The sequence below is a fragment of the Phalacrocorax aristotelis genome, chromosome 15 (assembly GCF_949628215.1).
Source record: "Phalacrocorax aristotelis chromosome 15, bGulAri2.1, whole genome shotgun sequence".
Taxonomy (NCBI): domain Eukaryota; kingdom Metazoa; phylum Chordata; class Aves; order Suliformes; family Phalacrocoracidae; genus Phalacrocorax; species Phalacrocorax aristotelis.
Window position 1 is genome coordinate 8,472,000 of NC_134290.1, and position 24,325 is coordinate 8,496,324.

Below are 24,325 nucleotides of genomic sequence, written 5' to 3' on the forward strand. Positions count from 1 at the left end.
CAGCCGGAGAGGCCAGGGCCTGGCAGGGATGCTGAGCCTTCCCGCAATGAAGCAGCGGCCGTGCCACTTCCCAGCCCGGCGCCCAGCAGCCCCCGTGCCCATCCCCACCAGCTGCCGGCGATTGGAAGCAGGATGAGGCCATCAGCAAAATCGGAGAGTGCCAGCTGACTGACGAAACACTTGTCTCTGCAAAGCCTTGCTCTGTGGAGCAGTGACTGACCAGAAACTAATTGCAAAGAAACTGGATAAATAAAGAAGGCAGAAGGTTTTATTATCAGGGTTTGTGCAGTCGAAACCCTTTACTATTATTAAGAAAAATCCAGCTTGTGGCTTAAATAATTGGGTATTTCCCAAGGGGTTTATCAGCCGTGTCATATCGATGGTTCTATTTTTACCATGAGATTACAGGAATACTTGCCTCTATCTGTACTTTGTATCTAGCCGCTGCGGCCACTGCACAGGGGACACTGGCTGTGGGAGAAGCACAACCTGTGGAATTTTAGGGTGATGCTGAAGTGTAGCATGAAAGATGAGCCTGTATGAAGCTTCAACAGTTTCATAGCCAACACAAGCCATTAAAGTGCTGTCAGCATCATCCTTCTCCCCATTTGGGGACCTCGGCATATATACCGATAAATACCCATTTGGGATGCTCGGCATCCAAACCTGGATCCCTGGCAGGGCTGTGTTTAAACTCCCTCCATCTTAAATTCCCCTAGGGCCAGGGGTCGTGCCACCAAAAGAAGAGAGCAGGGACCCTAGGAGAGGGCAGGGATGCTGACACCGAGCTGCATCCTCACGCCCTCCGAAGTCCAGAGAAGCCACCTGAGCTTTGCATGATCACAAGTGCCCGAGTCGTCCCATTTTCCAAACCCAGAGCTTGTTTTCTCTTCTGAGATGCAGATGCCAGCAGACCTGGCCTGAAGTGGTTTCTGACAGAAGATGTCATGTTAGAAAAAATCCACTCTGAGTCAGAGAAAGAGACAAATGCCACATTTTCCACAGGAAAGGGTTTCAGGGCAACACGGCACCAGGAGAAAACACTTGGTTCTGGCAAAATTAACAGTTTTGGGGTAAATTGGAGGTGCAGAGCATGGAAGATGCATGCTCATATCAGAAGGAGCCTGGCTATGAGTCTGTTTTAAGGATAATAAAAGCATACACACATGCACAACATCCCTCGTGCCAGCTTCTCTGCCCATAGTGAGCCATGGAGCCATTCCCTCCCGCCTCTGCTGAACAGCTGGGGGATAAAAATCCTTAAAATTAGATAAAGACTGTGAGACGATGGTGCAGCACAGCACTTGGAGATTCAACTTTCTGGCCCTCATGTTTCCAAACCACCTTCCAGGGGAGGAAGAGCACGGAGGAGTGTGCTGCGCTGCATTGGCAGTGTGCAAAGGGTCCCGGGGAAACCTGTTTGTGAATGTGAATCCCAAAGGATTCGGCCGTACACTCAGTGTCTGAATATTTATGGGAAAGTGCTTGTTGGGGCTTTTTCCACATTTATAATGATGTCCCAAGGTGAAAAACGTAATTTTATATTCACCATTGATCTTGTACAACAAAACACATGGAGAGGATCCTGCAGGGAATTCAAATTAAGTGATGGAGGCAGTAGAAACTGATACGTAACTTGCAGAAAGAAGCTGAAATTGTTGTCATTTTAATCCCTTACTTGGCAGCCTTGGTCCGTGGTCCCTGCCATCCATACAGACATAGCTGGGATGAAGTGCTTGCAGGACCCACAGGTGCCTGCCACCTCTCCTTCCTTGGTGGGAAAGAAAATAGCCTCATTTTCCCCTTTATTAATGAAATCCATCCAGAACCAGACCCATTCCCTGGCACAGAGATTTTCTTTCTGCTGTGAGTATCTTTAATCATGGAGTTTCTTAATTTCACTTGTAAACAAAAAATGGGAACCCAGAGCAGGGAATTAAAGGAACCTCTTTAAAAAGAAGTGTCACATTAAGATGTTTCTGTTTTCAACCTAAAACCTTGTCCTGCGGATGGGCACAATGGAGATCTCCTATCCTGATGCCCAGCCACACACCTGCCCAGGAACATACCAAAACCCACCAGCTCATGAGTTTCCTTGGCTGAAGGTTTATCCTGAAGCACTTCCCACAGCTCAGGATTTGGATCAGCTGTGTCCGTACTGCTGCTTATGGCTATGCCATTAAATTTCCAAAGAGCAGAAGCATGAGAGAGAATTTAAATGACAAACAGGCTCGAATGAGCCATCCAGCAGTGGGACCATCTCCTGGCGGGGAGCAGAGTATTTCAGAGCTTGGAGGCGTCTCAGCATCACTGAGAGGTGCCGGGTTTACAGCAAGTGAACTAGGCAGTTTCCCCTCCAGGGAAACGCTGCCCAGAGACAAGCAATAAAAATATTTTTAAGGAATTTTATTTCTCCAGCTGCTCTGAGCAAACAGAAGTGCCCTGCTCTTCCAGCATGGTTTTGGGCTGTGAGGTGGCTCCAGGACCCTGGGGTGGATGGAGATGCTGTGCTGGGATGATGTAGCTGCTGTGCCAGGATGATGCTGACACAGAGGCACTTCCCTGGGAGCAGATTGTGGGTCCACCCAGCATTGCTGCCTAGTCCCTGGGGCTGCTTCTGCTCAGAAATAATGTGTAACAGCTACATGCGTAACCCAAATTGTCCCTGTGCTGCTCCATCCTCAGGCATGGCTGTATCCATTGTACCCCCACCAGGGGATAAAACGTGTCTCTCCAGACTCCTCCTCAGCATCCTGCTGTGGGAACTGCTCGGTGCCCAGATGCTTTTTAGCCAGATATCCTAAAGAGAGGAGCACTATGCATGTGTGCCTGTCCACCTTGCTTTCCTCCTCCACCAACTCATCGGTCTTTTTTCAGTTTAACTTCTTCCCTATTGCTCAAGGGAGGTCTCGAGGCAGCACTGGTGAAGGGGGAGGAAGGCTCTCGCTCATCCCACCCCATGCAATGCAGGCTCAACTCCAGTGCAAGGTATCAGAGCAGCTCCCAGGGAAAGGCAGAGAAACCCACAAGTGGGGTGATGGTTTTTGGATATGCCCCAGGGCCTGCATCTTTTCAGTGAGATCAGCCTTAAAAACCCAGTGGCTGAGGTCTGAAATTTAAAATGCATTAAACATATTTGTTCTCCCCAGGCTGGGCTGGTTGAAGGTGAATCCCCTGCAGCTCAGCTGCAGCCCAGGGAGTCATTCACCATCTTGTATGCTCAGGAACTGGTCTCCCTGGAAAGCCCCAGCATGTGCTAATTAACCCTGCAACCTCAATAAAAAAGGGGGCAGGCTCTCTCCAGCACTGGCTGTGCCCTGTGATGGAGTTAGTCTGGATGTCGGTGCTCAGCTGGGGACAGGGTGAAGGGGGAAGCTGCTGCCCTCCTGGGACAACTGCCTGTGGGGATGCTGTGGTGTGGGCTCTCACCAGCTTTGCTGGGGACAGGAGCTGTGACTACTGTGGTTGCCCCCCCAGGTTGTGGGTCTGGAGGCAGCATGGAGATGATGAACTGGAAACGGGTAGGAAACACCCTTCCTGAACATCCCCCATGAAGCAAAGGTGAAATGGAGCTGGGTTGAAGTTTTTGGCTCTACATAAAGCCCCTGAGCTAATGACTGGAGCTGCACTGCGAGTGTGGGTGCTGCAGTGGGGACCCTGAGCATCCTCGAGGCTGTGACCCAGGCTTTGCTTGGGCAGATGCTTCTTGTGACTCCTCATCCTGGACCATGAGCTCCAGGTATGAACCTCTGTGGGATCCCTGTACTGGGAGGGGACCGAGAGGCTTTCAGGGAAACCTGTTGCATGTTTGAGCCTAGGAATAGCAGGACAGATCCCAGATAACAGCCCCAGTGCTGGAAGAGCAGTGCCCACAGAGACAGAGCAAAAGCAGGTCGGGGTGGATGCAAAAGGAGGATTTCATCACATGATAGATGAAGCTCACCTCTGGCACATGGGACATGTGCCCCTGAGCAGGGCTCTGCAGCAAGCGATGGGGCAAGAGCCTGTGCTGCCTCTGGGGACATGCCAGCCGTGGCCACCAGTGCGTGCCCTTGTCATCGCTTGCCTGCAGAGCACCCATGGTGTGTCTGGTGGGGGGGAAGCAAAACCCAAACCATTCCCATGGTTTTCTGGTGAATCAAGCTTCAGGAGAAGAAATGCAGACTAAAGCTGTGCAGATGCCCCATGTGGACCCACCAAAGCCCTCAGCTCTGTCCCAGGGGGCTGATGAGGTGAGCCTGGCTCGCATTTTGATGATGTGCTCGTTATGAGACTAATTGTTTCCTTGGCAGATGTCAGAGGTCAGGGGGTGTGAGTGGGCTGGGTCACCCGCACCCCTGAGTGGGTGAAGCACTGTCTGTGGCTGCAGGCAGAGAACTCTGTGATGCTTAGGACAGTTTATCTCCTGCTTTTCATCTCAGCTGCAATGTCCTCTAATTCCCACTGAAGCTTATTGAGTGCCCTGAGCCCTTAATGAGCCCTGCAGGATGAAGCACTGTGTGTGGGAGCCTGGTGCTGCTCCTTGCCTCTCCCTTTGCAAACGGAATTGTTATTCCCCCTTGGGCTTTACTGCTCCAAATAATTTTTTTTTTTTTTGATGGAAAGATGTAGGAAACTCTTGCTCCCACCCCCTCCCATGCAGCTCTGGGCAGAGGCAGGGACTCCTGTGGGAAAGTGTTGAGGCTGGTGGTTCCTGCTGAGCAGTCAGCATCTGCTCATCCAACTTTCTTTGCTGTCTTGGGACAAAAAGTAGTTCCTGGTGAGGAGAGACAGACCCCGCAGTGCTGCTGGATCTGCCCATCTCAAGCATCGGTGCTCCCCGTACCTCCATGGGAACCACCGGAGACCTCAGGTGGGATTTGATGCCAAGAGCCACATCTACTTGTAAATCCCTGGCCGGGTGATGTTCTGCCTGTCACCTGCTGGGGGGCTCAAAGGCCACAAATGGCTTGGTGATGCTGGAAAGAGTGTCCTGCGCTGGTGTTTAAAAATAAAACAAAGTGCCCGTGCCCAGCAATCCCTCATCCCTGCACCTGGAGCTGTCGGTGGTCCTTGACAGCTCTGGCACAAATCACAAACTGCGAATAAATTGCTTAGTGTGGGTGCGTCCGTCACTCCCCTGGCTCAGCCGCTCTCCCCAAGGCTGAGCTGTTGTCCTGCCCCCGCAGCAGCTTCTCAACCCATTTTGGGATGGAAGCGGGTGAGGGGCAGCTGATGCAAGGGGCTGTTGTTGGGGCAAGGTCCTCCTGCTGGCAGCAGAGCTGTGCACCAAGAGTATTTGCAATCTGTTGCATCGGCCCTGCTTGTAAAGGGTGTTTTTCAGGTGCCAGGTGGTGAGAAGGGGCAGTGCTGGAGCCATACCCCAGCCTGTGGCTGTGCATTGCTCTCCTGCATGCGCCACTGGCATTTCTGAGCACGTCTCAAGTACCTAACAGTGCTCTGCAGAGCCCTCAGGGACACTTTGCCTGAAAAAAGTGCTGTATAACCCACGGCTGATATGTTGGCTTTAGAGCTCCCTCCTTTGCATGGCATGATAGGCCCAGTGTGAGTTGAAGGAGTGTTTATGACTGTGGCTCTCCTGCTTAACGGGAGTGTGCCCTGCCCACGTGAAGCCTGGCTATGGACATGAAGGCAGCGGGGGACTGAACTGCCCATCCGCTGTGAAACGGTGCATGGTAGCGTCTGGGGTGGTACAGCTAATGCAGCTGGAAGGAAAAGCATCTTCCCCAGAGGAAGCATCCAGGAGCTGTCCTGGGAGGGAGGCATGGCCTGGGGACAAATTTTGCAAAATTGAGACAAACAAAGGTGGGGAAGGTGCTGGGAGGCACAGCAGGAGAGTGGTTCGGGACTGAAACAGCAGCTCAGTATGCAAGCCTTGCAGCCTGCCACCGCTGAAGGGATGCCCTGGCCGGGCTGGCCATGTCCTGCCCATCCCAGCAGTGGGGCATGGTGCCTCCAGCAGCGCTGTTCCCAGCCGTGGGACTGCAGTGGATTTCGGCAGCATCACCCCAGTGCAGACGTGGCTGCGCAGAGTCCTGCTGGGTTCCCGTGCTGTGTTGCTATTTATAAGCCCCTAGTTGCACAAGGTTGGGACTGTTTTTTCCGTGATTGTATCAAATCAGCGAAATGGGGAAAGCGAGCAGTCTATTTGACATCCTGTATGTGGGCTTTTTATTTGTGCAATGAGTTTTCATTTCCACTTGGATTGTGAGGCAGTAACGGGATATGTAGCTCGTTACCGCAGTAGGTCGTGAAGCCAAGAGCAGGAGGGATGAGCTCCTCACAACCCGCCCGTGGGAAAGGCAGGGCAATGGTTATCCATGGGGATAAACCCAGCCCTGAAATGGGGCAGGGTTTGGGGCCAGGAAAGGCAATGGGAGCCTTGTGTTGTCTCCCTGCAGATGAACCCAGCTCCCTTTCCAGCCTTTTTGTGTAGTTTTTCCCCGTGGCTCTGCCCAGGGTGAGGGAAAGTGCTGCTGAATGACGGAGAAATCTCTCCCAGAGAGGGAAAAGCTTCATGCAATTTCTTCCACATTAAGTGTGACATCTGCTTCAGGATGACTCAGGCGGGTTCCCACCACCCGCACAGGAGAGGAGAGGAGGGTGAGCACCCGTACCGGCTGGGTCGGACCTGCTGGGCTCAATCCTTTCACCCTGGCTCAGCAGGGAGGTGTTTGGGGGCGTTATAATAAGCCTAAATCAACCAGTTCCCAATACTGCTGAATTTAGAGCTAAAATTGCCTTGCTCGGTGTGGGTGGCACTTGGTGTGCCTGCCAGGAACATGACTTTGGTGCCCAGCATCGCCACAGGAGCTGTCAGCCCCATGCCCGTGCACTGAGCTGTTCCCCACAGCTGCCCCTGCAATGCCATGGCATTTCTGCATGGTCACTGTCCCTGGGAAGGGGGTGTTCTTCTGTAGCCCACTGCTTTTTGCAGTGGTTTGCTGAGCAGGCGATGCTGAGAGCCTCGGAGGAAAACCCCAAACCACAGCACAGGACAAACACTTCGAATATGACGTTTTATCCCAAGTCAGCGTGTTTTCAACTTCACTGTCTTGCTAAGCACAGGAATAAGTGCCTGTGAGCAGGATCCTGCATCCTGCCTTGCCCAGTGGAAGTGGCAGGTGCCTGGGAAAGGACTCAATAGCAAGGGGATGGACTGATCCTGCCCAGGCACATTGCTCAGCTTCTGTCCATGTGCTGTGGGTTCTGCAAAGGTCAGTCTTGCTGGGGAAACTGAGGCTGTGCTGCGTCTTTGCTCAGGACCCCTCGGTGCTGCCAGGCTGTCTGTCATCACGGCATGCTGTTGGTGAGGTGCTGTGCCCCGAGGTCAGCCCTTGGCAAGGCCCCGTGCAGGAGCATCTGTGGCTGAGGATCCCCAGCCCCACCATGCCCTGCGGTGGTTTTTGGGAGCCCCCAGCTCCCACCACGCTGCCTGTCTCGTGCATGGGCTGCACATCGCCCGGCACTGCCTGGGCCGTGCATCTTCTGACTCCGAGTACACTGGAGGAGATAACATTAGTTTGCAGTTATTTTTCCCCCCTTGCTGGCTTGGTGTGCAGGATGTTTTGTGGGCCATCTTTACAGACAAGGATAATTAATTAACCTTCATTAATTACCCTTAATGTATGAACTTCTGTTCTGCTAGGGAGATGGGTGAACTAGCTGGTGGCAAACCCAGGGCAGTGCTGGTGCCGCTTGAGCCAGCTCTGGTGTGTCCTGATGGGGCAAATCCTGCTCCTTCCCCAGGCTGTGCCCTGCTGGCAGGAGAAGGGTAAAATGGGGGCATCAACCCCAAACCTCCTCATGCTTCTGAGGCCTTCGCACCCAAACCTTGCGCTGGCTCTTTTCCCGGCTGAGTTAAACGCTGGGTCTGGGGTGGCTGTGGCTGGGGGTTGTGGGGGCTGCGTGGGGAGGGAAGGGATTTTCTTGGTGCCACATCAAGCGCGGGGTTATCTGAACCTTCTGCTCTGTGTGGGTGGGGGCTGTGCTGCTCAGTGATCCCAAACTGGGGGCAGCTGTGGAAAACCTCCAGTCTCCTCCCCATCTGGGTCTGGGGGCCAGGGTCCCCCTGAGCCCCATCCCTGCATCCAGCACTGCAGGTCCCTCCTGGCTAGGGGAGTCTTGTGCCTGTCACAGACTTCTGGATGTCCCCCAGAAGACTTTTTTTGCATCTGTTAATGGGGCTGGGGGGGTGATGGAGCCTCTACTGCAGAGCTGCTCTGTGGGCTGGTGAGCTGGGGCTGGGGGTGCTGCCTGGAAGCAGCTGCTGCATCCTGGTGGTAATGAAAGCCATCGGGCAAACCAGCCCCGAGCAGCAGCGGCGGCGTTTGGGAGCCAGATTTGACGAAGGGAAGTGACTTCAACGTCTTGGAAGGAGTTGGGGGGGGGGGGGGCATGGGGGTGGAGGACAGTGGGTGACCCGGGGTGGGGACAGCGTGGCGGGATGGCTGGCAGCCACCTGTCTTCCCTTGGGCTCCCCAGCCGGGGCCAGCCTTGCTCCGGAGCCCTCGGTGCTTCGTTAGCCCTCGTTAGGGCGGTGTGCTCCCGGCAGGGGGGACGGGACAGGAAAGGAGGCCCCTTGGGAAGCAGCTCGTTGCTTCCTCGTGCTAGGTCGCGGCAGGATCTGGGCCAGCGTTCCCAGCTCCTGGCGTCACACCCTCTCCCAGCTGTTGCTTGCGGAGCATCGTGCTGCCAAGAAAACCCCGGCGATGGATGCTGCCGCGACTCCTTCCCCCTCCCCTCGCCCTTAAAACCGGTGAGGAGCGGCACCAGGGTCCACACGGGGATGAGAGCCCGCTCGCTCCCAGTGAGCCTTCAGCGCTGGGGCTGGGCTGAGCGGCTCCTTTTCCTCACTGGGCACAGGGTGGCCCTGGCACCCCAACTTGGTCCTCTCTGTCACGGAGCAGCAGGAGAGCGTGGAACAGCACGAGGTATTTGGAAAGGTCGCTGGAAAGCTCAGGAGTGGGATACTGGGGGGACTGGGGTGTGTTACTGTGGGAGAGGACAGGATGGGTCCTGCCATCAGAGCCAGCCTGTGCAACCTGTCCTAGACAGGACCATGTTTCTCTTTTTTTTCTTCTTTTTTTTTTTAATTGCATTTGGGAGTGAACTGCATTTACCGCCACCATGGGGGGACCGCTTCGCCAGGGTGCTTTGGGATGCAAAGTGTTTACACCCTGCTGGGGACCTGCTGCACACCACAGATGCCACAAGCGTGGCATACTCTGCATCACTGCTGGCACCCAGCACCCTGCGGAGCTGCTGCCCCACCCTGGAGGCAAGCCCCTGGCAAGCCCCTGGGAGTGGGACACCAGCGTGCCGGCCATGAGCCACCTGGTGTGGACATCTGGGTTTTTTGGGTCTCTTCTCCTTTCTCTGGGCTGGAGCTGCCAGTCTGGGTGCATCAGCGAGTTTTCTCCTGATTCAGCCATGGGGATGTTGCAACACAGAATTGTGTAAAGGGGGGCATTGGCCCAGGCTCCAATTCCTCTTTTTCAGCCCCTGGTTGCAGAAGCCCAGCCGCATGTGACGGGGGCTAATGTCCCTAGCTGCGCAGGGCATTGCAGTGGCCACAGGCACCACTTCTCTCTGGGCATCTATCACCTGCTGTCCCCTGGGTCATGGTTGGGTGGCAGTCCTCCCGCTGCAGTGCCACTGGCTCCAAGAAAATTGGGATTTATCCCTTGTGCGTGGGTAAAACCAAGAGCTGGAAAACACATCGATATTGGTGATGGCGAGTGGGTGGGGACTCTGCCCCGGGCTTGCTGCTGGCTCCAATTGAACGTGATGCTCCTGGCACAGGTGTGAGGTGTGGAGGATTTTGGTCCAGCTACTTCATGTACATATATTTTTAGTGTATATCTCCCTCTGGATGGGCTTCCCTGGCTTGGGGTGGAGGTTCGTGATGGTCCAGGCCCAGCCCATGCCAGATCACCAGGTGCACCATTCGTACTGCAGCCCTGGCAGTCACCACTTAACTGCAGGCATGGGGCTGAGGCCAGGCTGGCGCTCGGCTGCTGCCCCTCTGCTTGGGGTCCTGGTGCAAACCAGGACAGGATGATTCATCACTGGAAACCCGTTGATGGATCCAGACCCACCTCAGTGCATGGGGTTCAGCTGGATGAATAGCTAGAAACAGGCAGAACTTGGCAAGACTGCCAGAGGGAGCAGCACGGCAAGGGGTGGATGTGCTCCACTTCTTCCATGCACACCAGGGATGGGTTTGGGATGCCCCTCTCGTGTGTGTGTGAGGCCAGCGTCACCCCAGGCATTAGGGCAGGGAAGTGGGGAGCCCTGGGGAGATGGACTTGGGGGAGCCTGGGCTGGAGATGCCCCATCCTGGATCACAGGGGTACTTCATCTGCGCTCACCCCTTGCTGGGATCAACAAGACCAATGCTTTTTTGCGCTGGCAAGGGATGCCCAAACCCTGCCTGAGGGGTCCTGTGGGACTCCTGAGCCAGGTGCGGGCAGTGCAGGGACCGTGGTGCATGGGGTGCAGCACTGAGGGCAGCTGGCTGCTCCATCCCCTCTCCATGTCCAGCTGAACTGTGTAAGAAAGCGCCTCTACCCAAGGTCCTGAGTCCCCACATCCTGCTGCTGAGCATTGCTTCCCCCTTCTCAGGCACTGCCCATCTCTGTGCTGAGCCCAGCAGCTGGTTTATGCCACTGGCTGCATTTTTTTTTTCTCGTCCTCCCATTGGCAATACGTGCGTGTCCTTCTCGGTATGAGAAAGCTCAGCAGTATTCATGGCACCCTCCACTCGGATGCCGAAGCGACGTAACCCCAGGGGCAGTTGTGTGCAAGCCCTAATGAGGTTATAGAAGAAGCTGTTAGCTTCCAGCCTCCATGCGCTCAAAACCCATGGGGATATATCAAGCTCAGGTAAATACCTCTGGGTTTATATATATATATGAATATATATATTTTTAATATATATTTGGGAGGGAGGGTTTTGCTGCAGCTGGCTGGAAATCATTGCTTTGCTCAAGGGATTTGCAACCAGTTGAGGTTTTTTGCTCTCCTGTTGTTATAAAGTGGGTTTGGGGTTTGGCATGGTGGAGGGCAGCAGGCAACAGTGACCTCTGGGGTCACCGGAGGGACCGATTGGGACCCCAGAGGTCACCACCACCTGCTGTCCTCTGCCTAAAAGCCCTATTTTTTCTATTTGTCCATAAAATCCCCAGCTTTTTTGGAGATGGGGTTTGCAGCCTGCGGTAGTGGGAAAGCTGCACAGAGGGGAGAGGAACTGGGCGTGCCTTTGGGGGGGGTGTCCTTATAGCATGGCAGTGTCACCTCGGTGGGCACAGAGAGAACAGGGGACTTTTCTTTGCCATGCTGATCAGCATGCAGCTGGGAGCATGGCACGCAGCTGCGAGATGGGGGCTGGAGGATGCCTCTACAGATCCGGGGTGTCTTTCTCACTTGGGGGGGCTGTGCTCTACCGGCTCCGACCTTCCCCCATCCCTGACACGGTCACGTCCGTCCCTCCAGCAGCAGAAGGGACAGACCAGTTTCCTTTTCTTGGTTTCCTTCCTCTTTGTACCCTCGAAATCCTGAGCAGTTGAGAACAGCTGGAGCAGCCCCACAGGTGGCACACGAGCTGATGCCCTTCACCTCTGTACCGCACCCCCAAGGCGTGCGCTGGCGTTGTCCCTGAGCAGCCACGATAAAGCCCAGAACATGGTTAGGAACATCCTCGCTGGGCTGAGGCAGTTCCTGGAGCCCTAAAGGGGATGCAAATCCCCTGAGATCACAGTGTTTCATGCCCTATCCCACCCGCCTGGGCTGGTGTGATTCAGCAGGGAGGATGCTCAGAAAAAGGGAGTTTTATCTGCCTTTTTATTACCTGCAAAGTGCCAGGAGAGCCTAGAATTAATAGCAGCCTATAGATAAAAAAAAAAAGAAAAGAGAGAAGAGGAGATGAAAGAACTTTTATTATCTCAGAAGCAGCTCAAGTCATTTTAAGCAGCACAGAAACACTAACTGCCCTTTTTAAAGAAAATCTTTCCCTGTGTAGGTACAAACACCCAAGATTTTCCCCTTTAACACCCAACCATTCACAAGAACAAAAAGGACAGGGAGCAAAGGGCCAGGGTTGGGCTCTTACTACCAGGGAGGCTCTTAACAACCGGGGTACTTTGTGCCAGGGCAGGACGAGTTCCTTTGCTGCGCTCCTGGGAAGAGTCCACACAACCTGTGTTTGGAGGATAAACACCAGTTTCTGGCTGGATTGGGGTGCGCTCTCTCTCAGGGTGACCCCACACTGTGGCTGGGGCAGCTTGTGGAGACCTGACCTGTCCAGCCTGGCTGGCTCTGCCCAGATAAACACTGACTCATGCTGTTATTCTGTCCCACCCTGGGCATAGCTGGCTTTTTTAAGGCTGACTTTTCCAGCTATTCCCTTTTTTTTCCCCTGTTCACATGGGCGGGGGACAAAGCTGTAGCTGTTATGTGGGGAGCAGCCAGGGGTGCTGAAGGCTGCCAGACATGGGGGTCCCAGCAGAGCAAGGAGGCGAGGGCTGTTCCACGGCAGTGAAGTGGAGATGCGTCTGAGTGCCATGGATGCAGGTAGGACTCGGGCTTCTCTGCCGTCCTGCAGCCAGCCTTGCATCAGAGCTCGGTGCCTCAGTTTCCCCTGTGGGGAGTGGCTTTGTCCGCTCCCTCTGCTTTGGGGGTTCCCCGTCTGCTGGTGACTTGGGGGAGCTGCCAGCCCAAATCCTTGCTGGAAGGAGCCCAAGTGCTCTGTGTCAGGCTGCCTCTCCCGTGGCATCCTGCATCCTGGTCCCCTTCTCAGCTGCTGGAGCTGGGCAGAGGGTTCAGTGACAGGTGGCAGGGCTGGGACCATGGCTCGGGTTTTGCAGTGGAGTGGCCTAGGCTCCCTTTTGATGGGCATATGTCTGGTGCCCGATTTACACCAACGCTGGATCTTCATCCCGGGCATCCTCGTAGGGACTGGGATGCTGTGCAGCATCTCTCCCTGCAGCAGCTGTTGCCATGGCAGCTGCTGGCTAAAATAAGGGTGAATTGGAGCTCAGTACCCAGAGCTGCTTTTCCATTCCTTTTGTTTTCTTCTTCCCCGCAAGCGCTGGCAATCCCTTGTGCAGGACTGGGAGCTGCTGCCGCAGGGCTGGATGCTGGATCCCAGTGGGGATGTCCCTCCTGTGTAACCCTGGGGCTGGAAAAATGGGGGTGCCAGAGGGATGGATGGAGTGGTCTCAGGTGTCAGTCTGGGGTGGGGGCATGCATCCATCTCCCCTAAGGCATGCTCCCGCTGACAGTAATGGGAGCTTGCTGTGCTCAGGATCCAGCCCACAGGGTAGGACTTAAGCTTGACTGGAGTCTCATGGGACTGGGACCAGTGTCTGCCATGGGGGGAATGCTGGGCTGTGGCAGTGCTAAGAGGGGACCACTGCCAGCAGGTCCAGGGGGACATGGAGATGCTGCTTCACCCCATGCCCTTCCCAAAGCTCCTCAGATGAGCGACCATGTCTTTCCCCCAAACATCTGCCTGCAATTCCCATCTCTCACGGAGCAGGGCTGTGCCGGGGCTGCCTGCACTGTGTGGGCAGCCTGGCTGCGCTCCTCCCACGTGTGCGGGAGGAAGCGGGTTCGGGTTTGGGGTGCGCTGGGACCTCGGAAACCGCTGCTGGGAAGGAGTGGAGGGGAAATGCTCAAATGAGAAAAAGGCAGAGCAGCTGCTTGGGGGCGGCAGCAGCTGTGCAGGCAGGGACACAGTGCACGGGGCCTGGCAGTGGCAAGCAGAGCCCACCCTGGTCATCCTCCTGCTTCCCAGGGGAAGTGTCTGTTCTTGCCCTGGGTGTCCTTTGCACCCTTAGCACCCTGTGGGTGCTGTGGGAGGGCAAGCACTAACCCAAGGGCACCCCCAGTTTCCCCAGTGCTGGGGGAGTGCTTGTGAGGACCCCGCATAGGCACATGCTGGTCCCAGCCCAGTTTCCTAGCATCATGCAAATAAAAACGTGATGCACTTTGACAGCTCAGGCAGGATCTTGTGTGCTCAAAAGCTGGTCTGCTTATTTTATTTGATTTTTTAAATTTTTTTTTCCCCAACCTGTATCAGTACCTCCAGTAAAAGCATTGCCCGCAGGCACTGAGGGAGGCAGAAGGCAGTGCTGGCAGCCTGCCTGTCTCTATAAATGCCTGGTCAAGGCAGCTGAGAGCTTGAGCGGCAGCCATGCCCAGGTGGTACCCGCTGCCAGGGGGCTGAGCATCCCCTGCCCTCTTTGGGCCTGGCCACATCCCCTGCATGCAGATCCAGCCAAGCTCCCATTTCCCTGTAGCCACGGTCACATCTGTCCCCCACCCATCTAGGCTGGCCACAGAAGAGCTTTCGCCCAGAAAAGCTGGATTTGAACATTTTCTGCTGTTCTCTCTGTTTCCTGTTGCCTTCCCAAGAACAACATCCCTGACCTCATCCTCCCCCGGTGTGTGCCGGGATGCTGCTGATGTGTGAGCTGCCCGTCGGGAATCCCACCCCAGCGCCCACAGGCCGGACTCAGCCTTCCTCCGGTACCAAGACAAATACAGCTGCAGGAATGATGGGGCCGTCAGTGGCTGGCTGGGCTAAAAAGCTATTTTGGGTAGATCCTGTGTTCTTTTTTATTGAGGTAGGAGGAGAAAGAGGAATAGACTGAATGGGGAGTTATGTGGTTTTGGCTTGAGTGGGGTATTTTCAACCCAGAGAGGAGCACTGAAACACTCTTAAGGTTATATGGCTTTTTTTCCAGACTTCAGGGTCTTTGCAATGAGAAATGAGGAGGTTTCACATGGCCACCCCTCAGGCTCTCCATTTTTGGGAGGATTTTGGGGAAGCACATGGGAATTTGCTGTCTGGTGGGTCTGGGCTCCAGCCCCAGTCCCCGTCGCACCCCCAGTGCCCAGAGCCATCCCAGCAAGTTCACGGTGGGTTCGGCAGCTGCCCGTCGACTGCCTTGGGGTTTGTGATAGCTCAGTGTCATCCCTGGAAACAAACCATCGTCTGCCAGACCCCATGGGGAAACAGAGCCCTGCCACTCCAGTCGCTCTCCAGCAATCGTCACCCCCTTGTCCTGAGCGGGGACTGGGGCCACCCTGCTGCCCGGCCTGGCAGAGGTCTGCGGTGGGTTTCTTTTACATCATCTGCCGAAGGGCAAATGTTAAAGCCCAATAAAAAGGAAGTGGGGTAGGGAGAGGAAAAGCAAAATAAACAGAAAATTCAAATAAATAATCCATTAAATACAGCTTTGAAATGTCAAGCTGAATGTCATCGTGCTCACTAGGCTCAGCGATTGAAAAATAATAATAAAGAGGATATTTTACATTAAAAATATATGAGTGGGCACAATTGGTAGAGAAGCCTGTAAAGCTGCAGGAACCCCTCCCACACCTCACCTGCCTCTGGCAGGGGACTGATGGGTGCTGCAGTGAAGGTGGGGTCTGGCTGACCCCATGATGGTGAAGGGCAATGGTCTGTCCCCAGGGGTCCCTCCCTCACCCCACAGTGACACCAGGGTGGAAATGGCAGCTGGGTGGCATTTCTTGGAGGTTTCTGCCTGGTGGCAGAGCGAGTCCTGAGATTATCGGGACTCTCCAGCCAAGGGTGGTGGGGTAGGGTGGGACGGGGTGGGATGATATGAAATGCAATGGGGTGAGATGGACACGGGGCTCTGGGCTCCCCCACTTTTCTGCAGCTTTGCCTTTGGAAAGGTGATGAAATGAAAACCGCTGGTCCATAAAAGCAGCGGTCAGGGCAGCTCATTACCCAGGAACATTAATACTCAGTGCTATAACAGCCAGTTCTGCTGATACTGTTACTTCCACTGGATCATCAACTTTAATTCATCCTTTCGACAATCAAGGTTTTGCTCGGGCAAGGCCTTCTTCCAGCTCAAACTAATTCACCAGCCCTGTGCTAAAACCTTATTTATTCTGGCTGCTTATCATCTCCTGGAGCACGGCAAGCGGGGAGGCGATGGGGCTGTGATTTAAGCCCCCAGCCAGGGACTTTGCAGCAATGGGAGCAGCAGCAACAGCAATTGCAGGAAGGAACAAGAGGAAAAGCCCAGGGAGAAACAATAGGTTACAACACAAACACCATGGGGGTTTCAGAGCAGGGCTAGCAGGGAGGGTGATGATCAGAGGGACATTGAGCTGAAACTGCCTGAAAACAGGAGGGTCCAGCCTGGATGGGCAGACCCGTGTCCTTCCTGCAAGGACAAGGTAGGGTGCAACGCACAGAGCTCAGCCCTCTTGCTGCAGCTCGCTCTGGCACGCTCAGGCTTTGCTAATTGCCTTTGGTGGCTCTTGGCTTTAACCCACCATGACTGTTCACAGGGGAGTGGTTGAACCTATTTAATGTGGGGCTCTAAGTGGCTGGTGGAGACTGGCTCCTGATGATGGCAAACGGTGCTGTTAGTTATCACAATTAACATTTTAAAATACGCAGGGCACAGATTTAATCAGAGAAATAACCATATGAGAGTCCAGGCACCTCACGCATATTTATAGCTTGAATTATTTATAGTAACATTACTGTGGGCTTGATTGTAGAGCTCTTTGCATGTACCTACTGATGCTGGCTCATTTCGGGTGCTTGTATCAATCATACAGTACAAGTTTTTTGTACTGAGTTGTCCCAAAAGGTACTAGGATTGTGGCAGGACCCCAACTTCACAAGTTCTGCGATGGGGGTGTTTCCAGGCCAGCACAGCCCCCTGAGGTGCGGGACAGCACCAGCCTGCCAGGGAGGCTGCACAGGGTTAAATAATTGCAGTGGTGGCTGAGTCTGTTTCCTCCCATAACCCCAATGGCCTTTGTTTGATCTTGGCTTTAATATTACAGCTCCGTCCCTAGACCTGCACAGAGAGAGCTGCCTTTGTGCCGCGGGACGCTGAACCGCCACCTCTCCCCACGACCCAACAGGCATCCAGCTGTGGAGCCGTGCCCACCGGCGAGAGAAGGTGAGAGGGTGTAATGCTGGCTTCACCAGGCTGGGGGCCTGGCATCAGCAGGGTGTGTGACCCACCACATGCTGGATTTTCACATTTTCACTCTGATTTGCTAGGGGCTTGGGAGAAGAAAAGAGAAAAGCCATCATATTTTGCAGATTGGAATGTCTCAAAGCTGTTATGAGCTGTTAAAAAGTATCATCCTAGTTTTTCTCCTGAAGTAGGCGGGTAACAGACTTTTTTTGCAGGATGAGGCTACAGCCACATCCTGGTGGAGACAAGAGACTGAATCATGTCCTGTGGCTCAGGGAGCTGATGTCTCTTTTGGCCGGGGGTAGAAACGTGGTGAAGAGCCATGGGAGCATCTTCCTCCAGGGCCAGCAGCGGGTTCCCCATAGGATCCCCCATACCTATGTGCTCCATCCTCTCTCTCCGCAGCCCCTTGTGCCCACACATGCTGGGGGGCTGGCATCCCTCCCACGGCTGTGCTCGCTGTGGCTGACACCACGTGTTTGCTCAGCAGGAACACTCAGAGAAGCATCGCCAGCTGGAGAGCCCAGGACTGACCAGACTATTATTCATTTACAGATAATGGCACTTTCCAATTTGTCCAATTACTTGGATGATGTCAGTAACTACAGTGACTACCCAGATTACACCTACGAGGAGACAAGCAGCGTGTGGACAGACCCATCCCATGACCCAAAGGACATTGCGAGGATCCTATCCGTCATCATCTACAGTGTGTCCTGTGTGTTGGGCATCCTGGGGAATGGCCTCGTCATCGCAATCATAACTCTAAAGATGAAGAGGTCAGTCAATGCCATCTGGTTCCTCAACCTAGCTGTCGCTGACTTTCTCTTCAACATCTTCTTGCCCATAAACATTGCTTACACGGCCATGCGGTACAACTGGATCTTTGGGACAGTGATGTGCAAGTTGAACTCCTTCCTCCTCATCCTCAACATGTACACCAGCGTCCTGCTGCTCACCACCATCAGCTTTGATCGCTATGTGTCAGTGGTTTTTCCCGTCTGGTCTCAAAACCATCGATCAACCAACCTAGCATATTTAGTTTGTCTGATTATCTGGACTATTGGCATCATTATGAGCTGCCCGTCACTTGTCTTCCGAGACACGGCACAAGCCCGCAACTCCGTGATTTGTTTTAGCAACTTCTCCCTCTCCAGGAATAAGTCTTACCAAGCCCTAGCTCTAATGAGGCACCGAACGGTGAACATCACCAGGTTCCTCGCCGGGTACATCCTTCCCATAACCATCATCACCTTCTGCTACATTGCCATCGTCTTCAACCTGCGGCGAAACCGCCTTGCCAAGTCCAAAAAGCCCTTCAAGATCATCATCACCATTATAGTCACTTTCTTCCTTTGCTGGAGTCCGTACCACCTGCTGAATCTCCTGGAAACAGAGCCTGACATGATCCCACGCTCCGTGTTTGAGATCAGCATCCCATTAACCACGGCACTCGCTGCCTCCAACAGCTGCATGAATCCCGTCCTCTACGTCTTCATGGGCCAGGACTTTAAGAAGTTTAAGGTCACCATCCTCTCCAGGCTGGTCAATGCCCTCAGCGAGGAGACGGGTCATTCCAGCATTGTTCATAGGAGCTTCTCCAAGATGTCTTCAATGACTGAGAAAGAGACGACAGTTCTCTAAACTCAACGTGGGTGTCTGCAAGAGGACCATAGTCCTCCAGTGTTGTCCATGCCTACAACTGTGATGGTGACCACCCTTGCAGTGGCCCCTGGTGTGAGATGAGCACGGTCCAACGCTGTGCTATAGCATATTCTTTGACTGGTCTCGCTGCCTGCAGGCTGGCAGGCATTGGAGACCACTGCTCTGTGCACTTGGAGAAGACACAACTGCCCTTAGTCTCTCTTTGCAACCGCAAAGATGATAGCACCGAACAATTTAAGAAAATATTTCAGGGCATTCCTGTCTAATCTATGCATTTCTTGGCCTGGCAAGGGCATTCCCATGGTTTCCAGAGACATGATCATGGTCAGATGGGGTGGAGGATGTGTCTGGGAAGGCATCTCTGCTGCCACGCTCAAGAAGGGTGGCTGGGTGGGCACCCATCGTGGATGCTACCTGCTGTGGCAAAACCGGTGACACTCTTCCTATGTCCTATGTATGCATATAGCTACTCATGTTAAAGTCCTAAAGAATATTGGTATTAGTGCAATATTTTTTTCACTGTGTTTTGAGAACTTTGTGCCCAGTGAGACCCTGGGAAGTGTCTTCATGAGAGGGGTTTGAGTATCCCAACCTTGATGAACCAGGAAGTCTCACATGTCTTCTAAGTGATCCAGATCCAGGGCCACCTGCAGGGGTGGGGGTTTGGGCTCATGCACAGGGTCACCAACATGGAGAACTGGGAGAAAAAAGAGGGAGAGATTAATTTGAAGTGCCTTTTGAACAAGCCCCACTTTGATGGGTACATTTCACATGGTACCTTTTGCAGAGCAGTTCGATGCTCGGGGCCGTGAGTCCCAGCAGCTCATTGCAGAGTGCCCAGTGGCACCAGGGAGAAGGTCCATGGTCCAGGGGGAGGACCTACTGTTCCCTCCTGGACCCAGATGGGCCTTGGGGCTGGCTCCATTGATAGCAGCTCCCTGCTGTGATCGTTCAGTCCTATGGGAAGATTTTGTCTCTTCCCAGTCAGGCAGCAAGTAACCTGCCCATTGCTGGTGAGAGACTCTACCTCAGCACACAAATCTCTGCAGTGAAGGACGGGCCAAACCACAGCCCCTGTGCAATTTCATGCACAGTTAATTTGGGAGATCCTTTACCATTTGGGCTTGTTGACTGTGACAAGTGAGTGGACACTAGTGTCACACTTGTTTAGGTGTTGGTTTCCCTGTGTCACCCACAGCGTCTCATTCCCAGGAAAGCAAGGAATGACTGAGCCTTCCACCTGCACCATGTGCCAGAGCAAAGCCGATCCCTGGAGCTAGGTTCACGCAGTCCCTGATGGCACCAGCGACACTTTGGGGGGGTCCCACCCCTTGCAAAGCCTGGGGGAGTTTTCATGCAAATCCCTGGTGCCTTTCATAGGCAATTCACTGGCAATTGAGAGTCTTCTCACAGGTGCCCACAAAGGCCAAGATATTTATTTACAGCTTTTATGTAAAAAACAAGAAAAGGAAAAAAGAATCAAGATGCAGCTCCCAGGAAAAGACACAGAGCTATTTACAGGCTCCTGTCAGCAGCAGATCATGCCAGACACAGAGAGAAACCGAATCACAAGGGCCCAGTAATTGAGCTGCCATGCCGAGCCGTGGGAACTCTGCAGATAATAGACAGTGCAGCGGGAGCTGGATTTCAGACAGATTATCAGGCATCCCCTCCGCCCCCAGTACAGCCTAGCTGATCTACCCTGATCTGCATAACCTCATTAGCATCAGCATGACTGGGAGAGAGGGGATCGCCTGCACCCCATGCACCTCACGGCCGCTCCTCTCCCATTACGTGGGAGCAGAGGTACGAGGCAGTGCCTGCAGCACCCCTGCCCAGCGCTGCCAGCCCCTGGCGCCGCCTGCATCACCCCGGGAGAGGGATGCTGACGGATCTGGTGCGTTTGGCTGCAGTTTTGGTGCTGCTGGCTGGTGTGTGCTGGGGCCTGTTTGTCCCCCACACAGGGGCAGGGAGGTGCCCGTCCTCGCCAGCATTGCAGGGGATGCTATGGATACAGTCTGCTAAAAGTGGGGTGCGGAGAGGTGGGGGATTTATCCTGAAAATTAAGGGTGTCCAGCCTGAGGCCACAAGGGGAACGCAGTGGGGGGATGGAGATTATAAGGGAAATTAATGGCAGCTTGGTGACTGCCACCTGTTGGGTGCTGCTCTCAATAACACAGGGTGGCTGCAGGGCACCCAGCACTCAGCTGCAGGCGTCTCCGCATCTCCTGGGGGCTGGAACCGGCAGGCTGATCAGCACCGGGTGCTTCCCCGGGGAGCAACGTCCCGTCCCTGGCCAAGCTGCCTGTGGGGACCATCCGCACTGTTTTTTTCCCCAGAACCTGTGCACAGGTCCATCGCCTTGGAAGATGCTGTGACAGAGGAGGCTTCAGGGGAGGAAGGCTTTGGCAGTGGGAGGAGGCTCCCCTCACTTATGTTACACAGTATTTAATTACCTGCTGAAAGGTCACAGGGCTCCTATTAGCAGTTGCACAGGACAGATGGGACACACAGACAGGGCAGATGGACAGACAGCTGCTCAGGGAGGCGAGGGGGACACGCAGAACTAGTAGAAGCAGAGCAGGAGCCCACAACCTGTTTAGGGGATGGCGGAATGTTATGCCCCCCGGAGCCAGCAGCCACTGATGCTTTTTGGGCTTGGGGCAGCTGAAGAGCTGGGGCAGGAACAGCCAGTGTGTCTGGGGGCCCCTTTCCCTGCCATGAGATGGGTTTGGGGGCAGTGTGGGATGGTGGGGGAACAGGACAGCCTGTGTCCCTCGAGGTGCCATGATGCTCCCAGGCCGTGCTGGAGCGGGGATGCTCCTCACTAATTTTTGTGGCTGGATTTTTGAAAGCCCATCTATTATTACTGCAAACAGCTTTCCTAAAAAAAGTGATGACTTGGTACAGAACCTTGGGTTAAATCATCATTATAATGACATCTTGGGAAACCTAATATTTGAGGTCGTCTTTGTAGCTGTTTGCCTATTTAATAAAAAAGCTGGTTTACATACAAATACCCCTGGTACATGCTCAAGCTCATTGTGTGGACTGGGAAGGATCCCAGGGCTTTTCAGTAAGCAGTCCCTTCCTAGTGTGTATTCCTGATCCCCAGCATTGAATTTGGGATTGCAGGAAAGCAGCCAGGAGCAGAGGGGCATGGGGATGCCAGGCTGGGGCTTTATGGCCAGGAGCCAGTACCTGAGATGGGAGCGTGGTGCTCCGAGCCTCTCATATGGGAGATCTTCCATAGTTGTCGGTGGGTTTCCCCCTTTAATTTGTCCCTGAAGAGGCCAAATGGCTCTTGGGGGGGTGGTGTAGTATCTGTGTAAAAAAAGGCAGCTGAAAAAGCACCATTTCCCCTGTGCCCGCATGCGGCACCGAGTCTGGCCGTAGGGGCCAGTGTCCACTGCCTGCCGCCTGCTTTGTTAATCTGTGCACTGAGCCACCACCAGCCTCTCCCCCCAGGTTCGTGTCAGCCCGGCGTGTTCTCTGTCAGATAAGATCTGGAAAATGCTCTGTTATAGTGATTTGAAAGAGGAATTATTAATGCCAGCACTGAGATGGGTCTCTGCCTGGGAGCTGTCTGCATCTTGCCCGGCAGAGTCTGGTACCCCCATCGTCTCCTGCACCCCACAAGCCCCCTGCAGACCCACCTTGTCCCTGGGGCTGTCTGGGGGAATGGGGCAGCAGGGACGGGGTCGGCTCCTGCACCCCAGAGGGCTCTGCCCCCTCCACCCCGACATCCAGACACCCTGGGACAAGCACATTGCTGCTCTGTCCCCTGCCGCTGCTGGTTCCCCCCATCCCGCCAGGGTTTGGGATGAGGACAGGGAAGAGAAGGGAAAGATTCCCTGAGTTTAGCCTGCTGGACCCTGCGAGACTCCCTGGGGAATATCGGTGATTTCTGTTCCCATGTCACCCATCAAGGCAAGCAGTAAACAGATCAAACAAAGAGCATTAAAAATGCATATATACAAAACAGAAACAGGGCAGAAATAGTCATCATAAAACTTCAGCAGCAGAACTGCTCAATACGCACAAGCCTCTTACCCAGATTTTTCTTTCTCTTTTGGCAACATGGCAAAGAAATGCAGCTCAATATTGCCCCAATTCCTCTGTTATTACCTAAATAGTACAGGCATGCCCCAGCATCTCATAGAACGGGTGAAGATGCATCCTTTCAGCTCTCCCTTTTTTTGCAGTGCCAGAGATTTTATTCATCCAGAGGAGGGAAGCTCGCCCTGCCGTGTCGGCTGCAGTCCCCTACAGTGATGGGAAGGCTCAATATATTAAATTGTGGGTCCTTGGAGGCGTCCTGCTGACCCTGATCCACCCTGTTCCTGCAGGGACTGATAGACTTGCCTCTCAGCTGGGAGATGTCCTTAGCTATGAATTAGTGCTGTCCTCCTGATTAATGCTGGCAGGAAGCTAATGACACCGCGGCCAACTAGAGGGTGACGTGCAAAAACTGTAATTAGAGTCCAGGGAAGGGGCTCAGTGGGAGCCACAGCTCTGGGGCCGGGTGGCACAGCCAGCCCTGCGCTGTGCCGGTGCGGTGGCAGCTGCCTAGCTGGGGTCTGCAGCCCCTTTTGGGGCAGGAGTCAGTGAAACCAGTAACTGCGGGGTGCACCTGGGTTTAGCATGTAAGAGTCAAGGGGTGAACGGGGTCCAGAGCCACCATCATCTCCATGAGACCTGCAGTTAAGTCTGTTGTAGGGATTATGATTTTAGGGTAGATCAGGGCTGACCAGGAGAGAAGAGCAGCAGGTTTTGGAGGTGGGACACTGAACCCCAGCCCAAGAACCCCATGCCCAGCCCTGGGACCCTGATCCCCAGCCCAGGACCTGCATCCCCATCACTAGGACCCTGACCCCCATCCCTAGAACCCCAACCCCAGTTCAGGACCCCCATGTCAAGCCCTCGGACCCTGACCTCAGCCCAGGGCCTGCATCCCAATCACTAGGACCCTGACCCCCATCCCTAGAACCCCAACCCCAGTTCAGGACCCCCATGTCAAGCCCTCAGACCCTGACCTCAGCCCAGTACCCCCACCCTCAGGGCTCCAATTCACAACCCCAGGACCCCATTCCCCAGACGCAGCCATCCCACCTCTCCCTACCCCATGAGCCCATTGGGGTCCCTCGTGCCCCATGCGCTGCAGGGCTCAAGACCCCAGTCCCTGGTGACAGTGCTGCGGCACACCAGCAGCCCACGGCAGGACCGGCCCTCGCCTGGTGCATCCTCGCAGCGTGCCAAATCTGCCCCACTGTTGCCTCCCCATAATCACCTGCTGGGTCTCATTTCACATGAGCGGTTGGGAAATTACTCCAGAATATATACTGAAATCATTTCTGTGGAACACATTACCGTCCCTAATGACTGTTCTTTTTCAATTAGCTGTCACGGTCCTGAAAGAAAGCTGTGCTTTCCTTCTCCAATAAATCACTCCCTTTATTTGGAATTGGAATTAAGAAAAAAAAAAAAAGAATAAACATATTACCCTTTCCCTTTCCTCGATGCCAGGCAGGTTGAAGCCATGTTTAAATTATCTCTGCTGCATTCAGGCAGATTGTCAACTGTAAATTTTCCAGAAAATAGTAAAACCAATAAATAAACATGCTTCTTTTGTCACAGATGAATATTACTGCTGCTCAGATTTATAACTCGCATCTCCT

General features: G+C 54.1%; 1 protein-coding gene across 2 annotated transcripts; it reads left to right on the forward strand.

Annotated features, from left to right (window-relative positions):
* Nucleotides 1-8,483: 8,483 nt before the first annotated feature.
* Nucleotides 8,484-24,198, forward strand: CMKLR1 (chemerin chemokine-like receptor 1). Of its 2 annotated transcripts, none has more exons than XM_075109977.1 (3): nucleotides 8,484-8,933; nucleotides 16,843-16,961; nucleotides 17,538-24,198. In XM_075109977.1, exon 3 carries the CDS (start codon nucleotides 17,541-17,543, stop codon nucleotides 18,624-18,626), a length of 1,086 nt encoding a protein of 361 aa, XP_074966078.1. In that variant the 5' UTR covers nucleotides 8,484-8,933; nucleotides 16,843-16,961; nucleotides 17,538-17,540; the 3' UTR covers nucleotides 18,627-24,198. The 2 variants fall into 2 exon arrangements, with proteins under 2 accessions (XP_074966078.1, XP_074966076.1); XM_075109975.1 differs by lacking the exon at nucleotides 8,484-8,933 and adding an exon at nucleotides 10,661-10,887.
* Nucleotides 24,199-24,325: the final 127 nt, after the last annotated feature.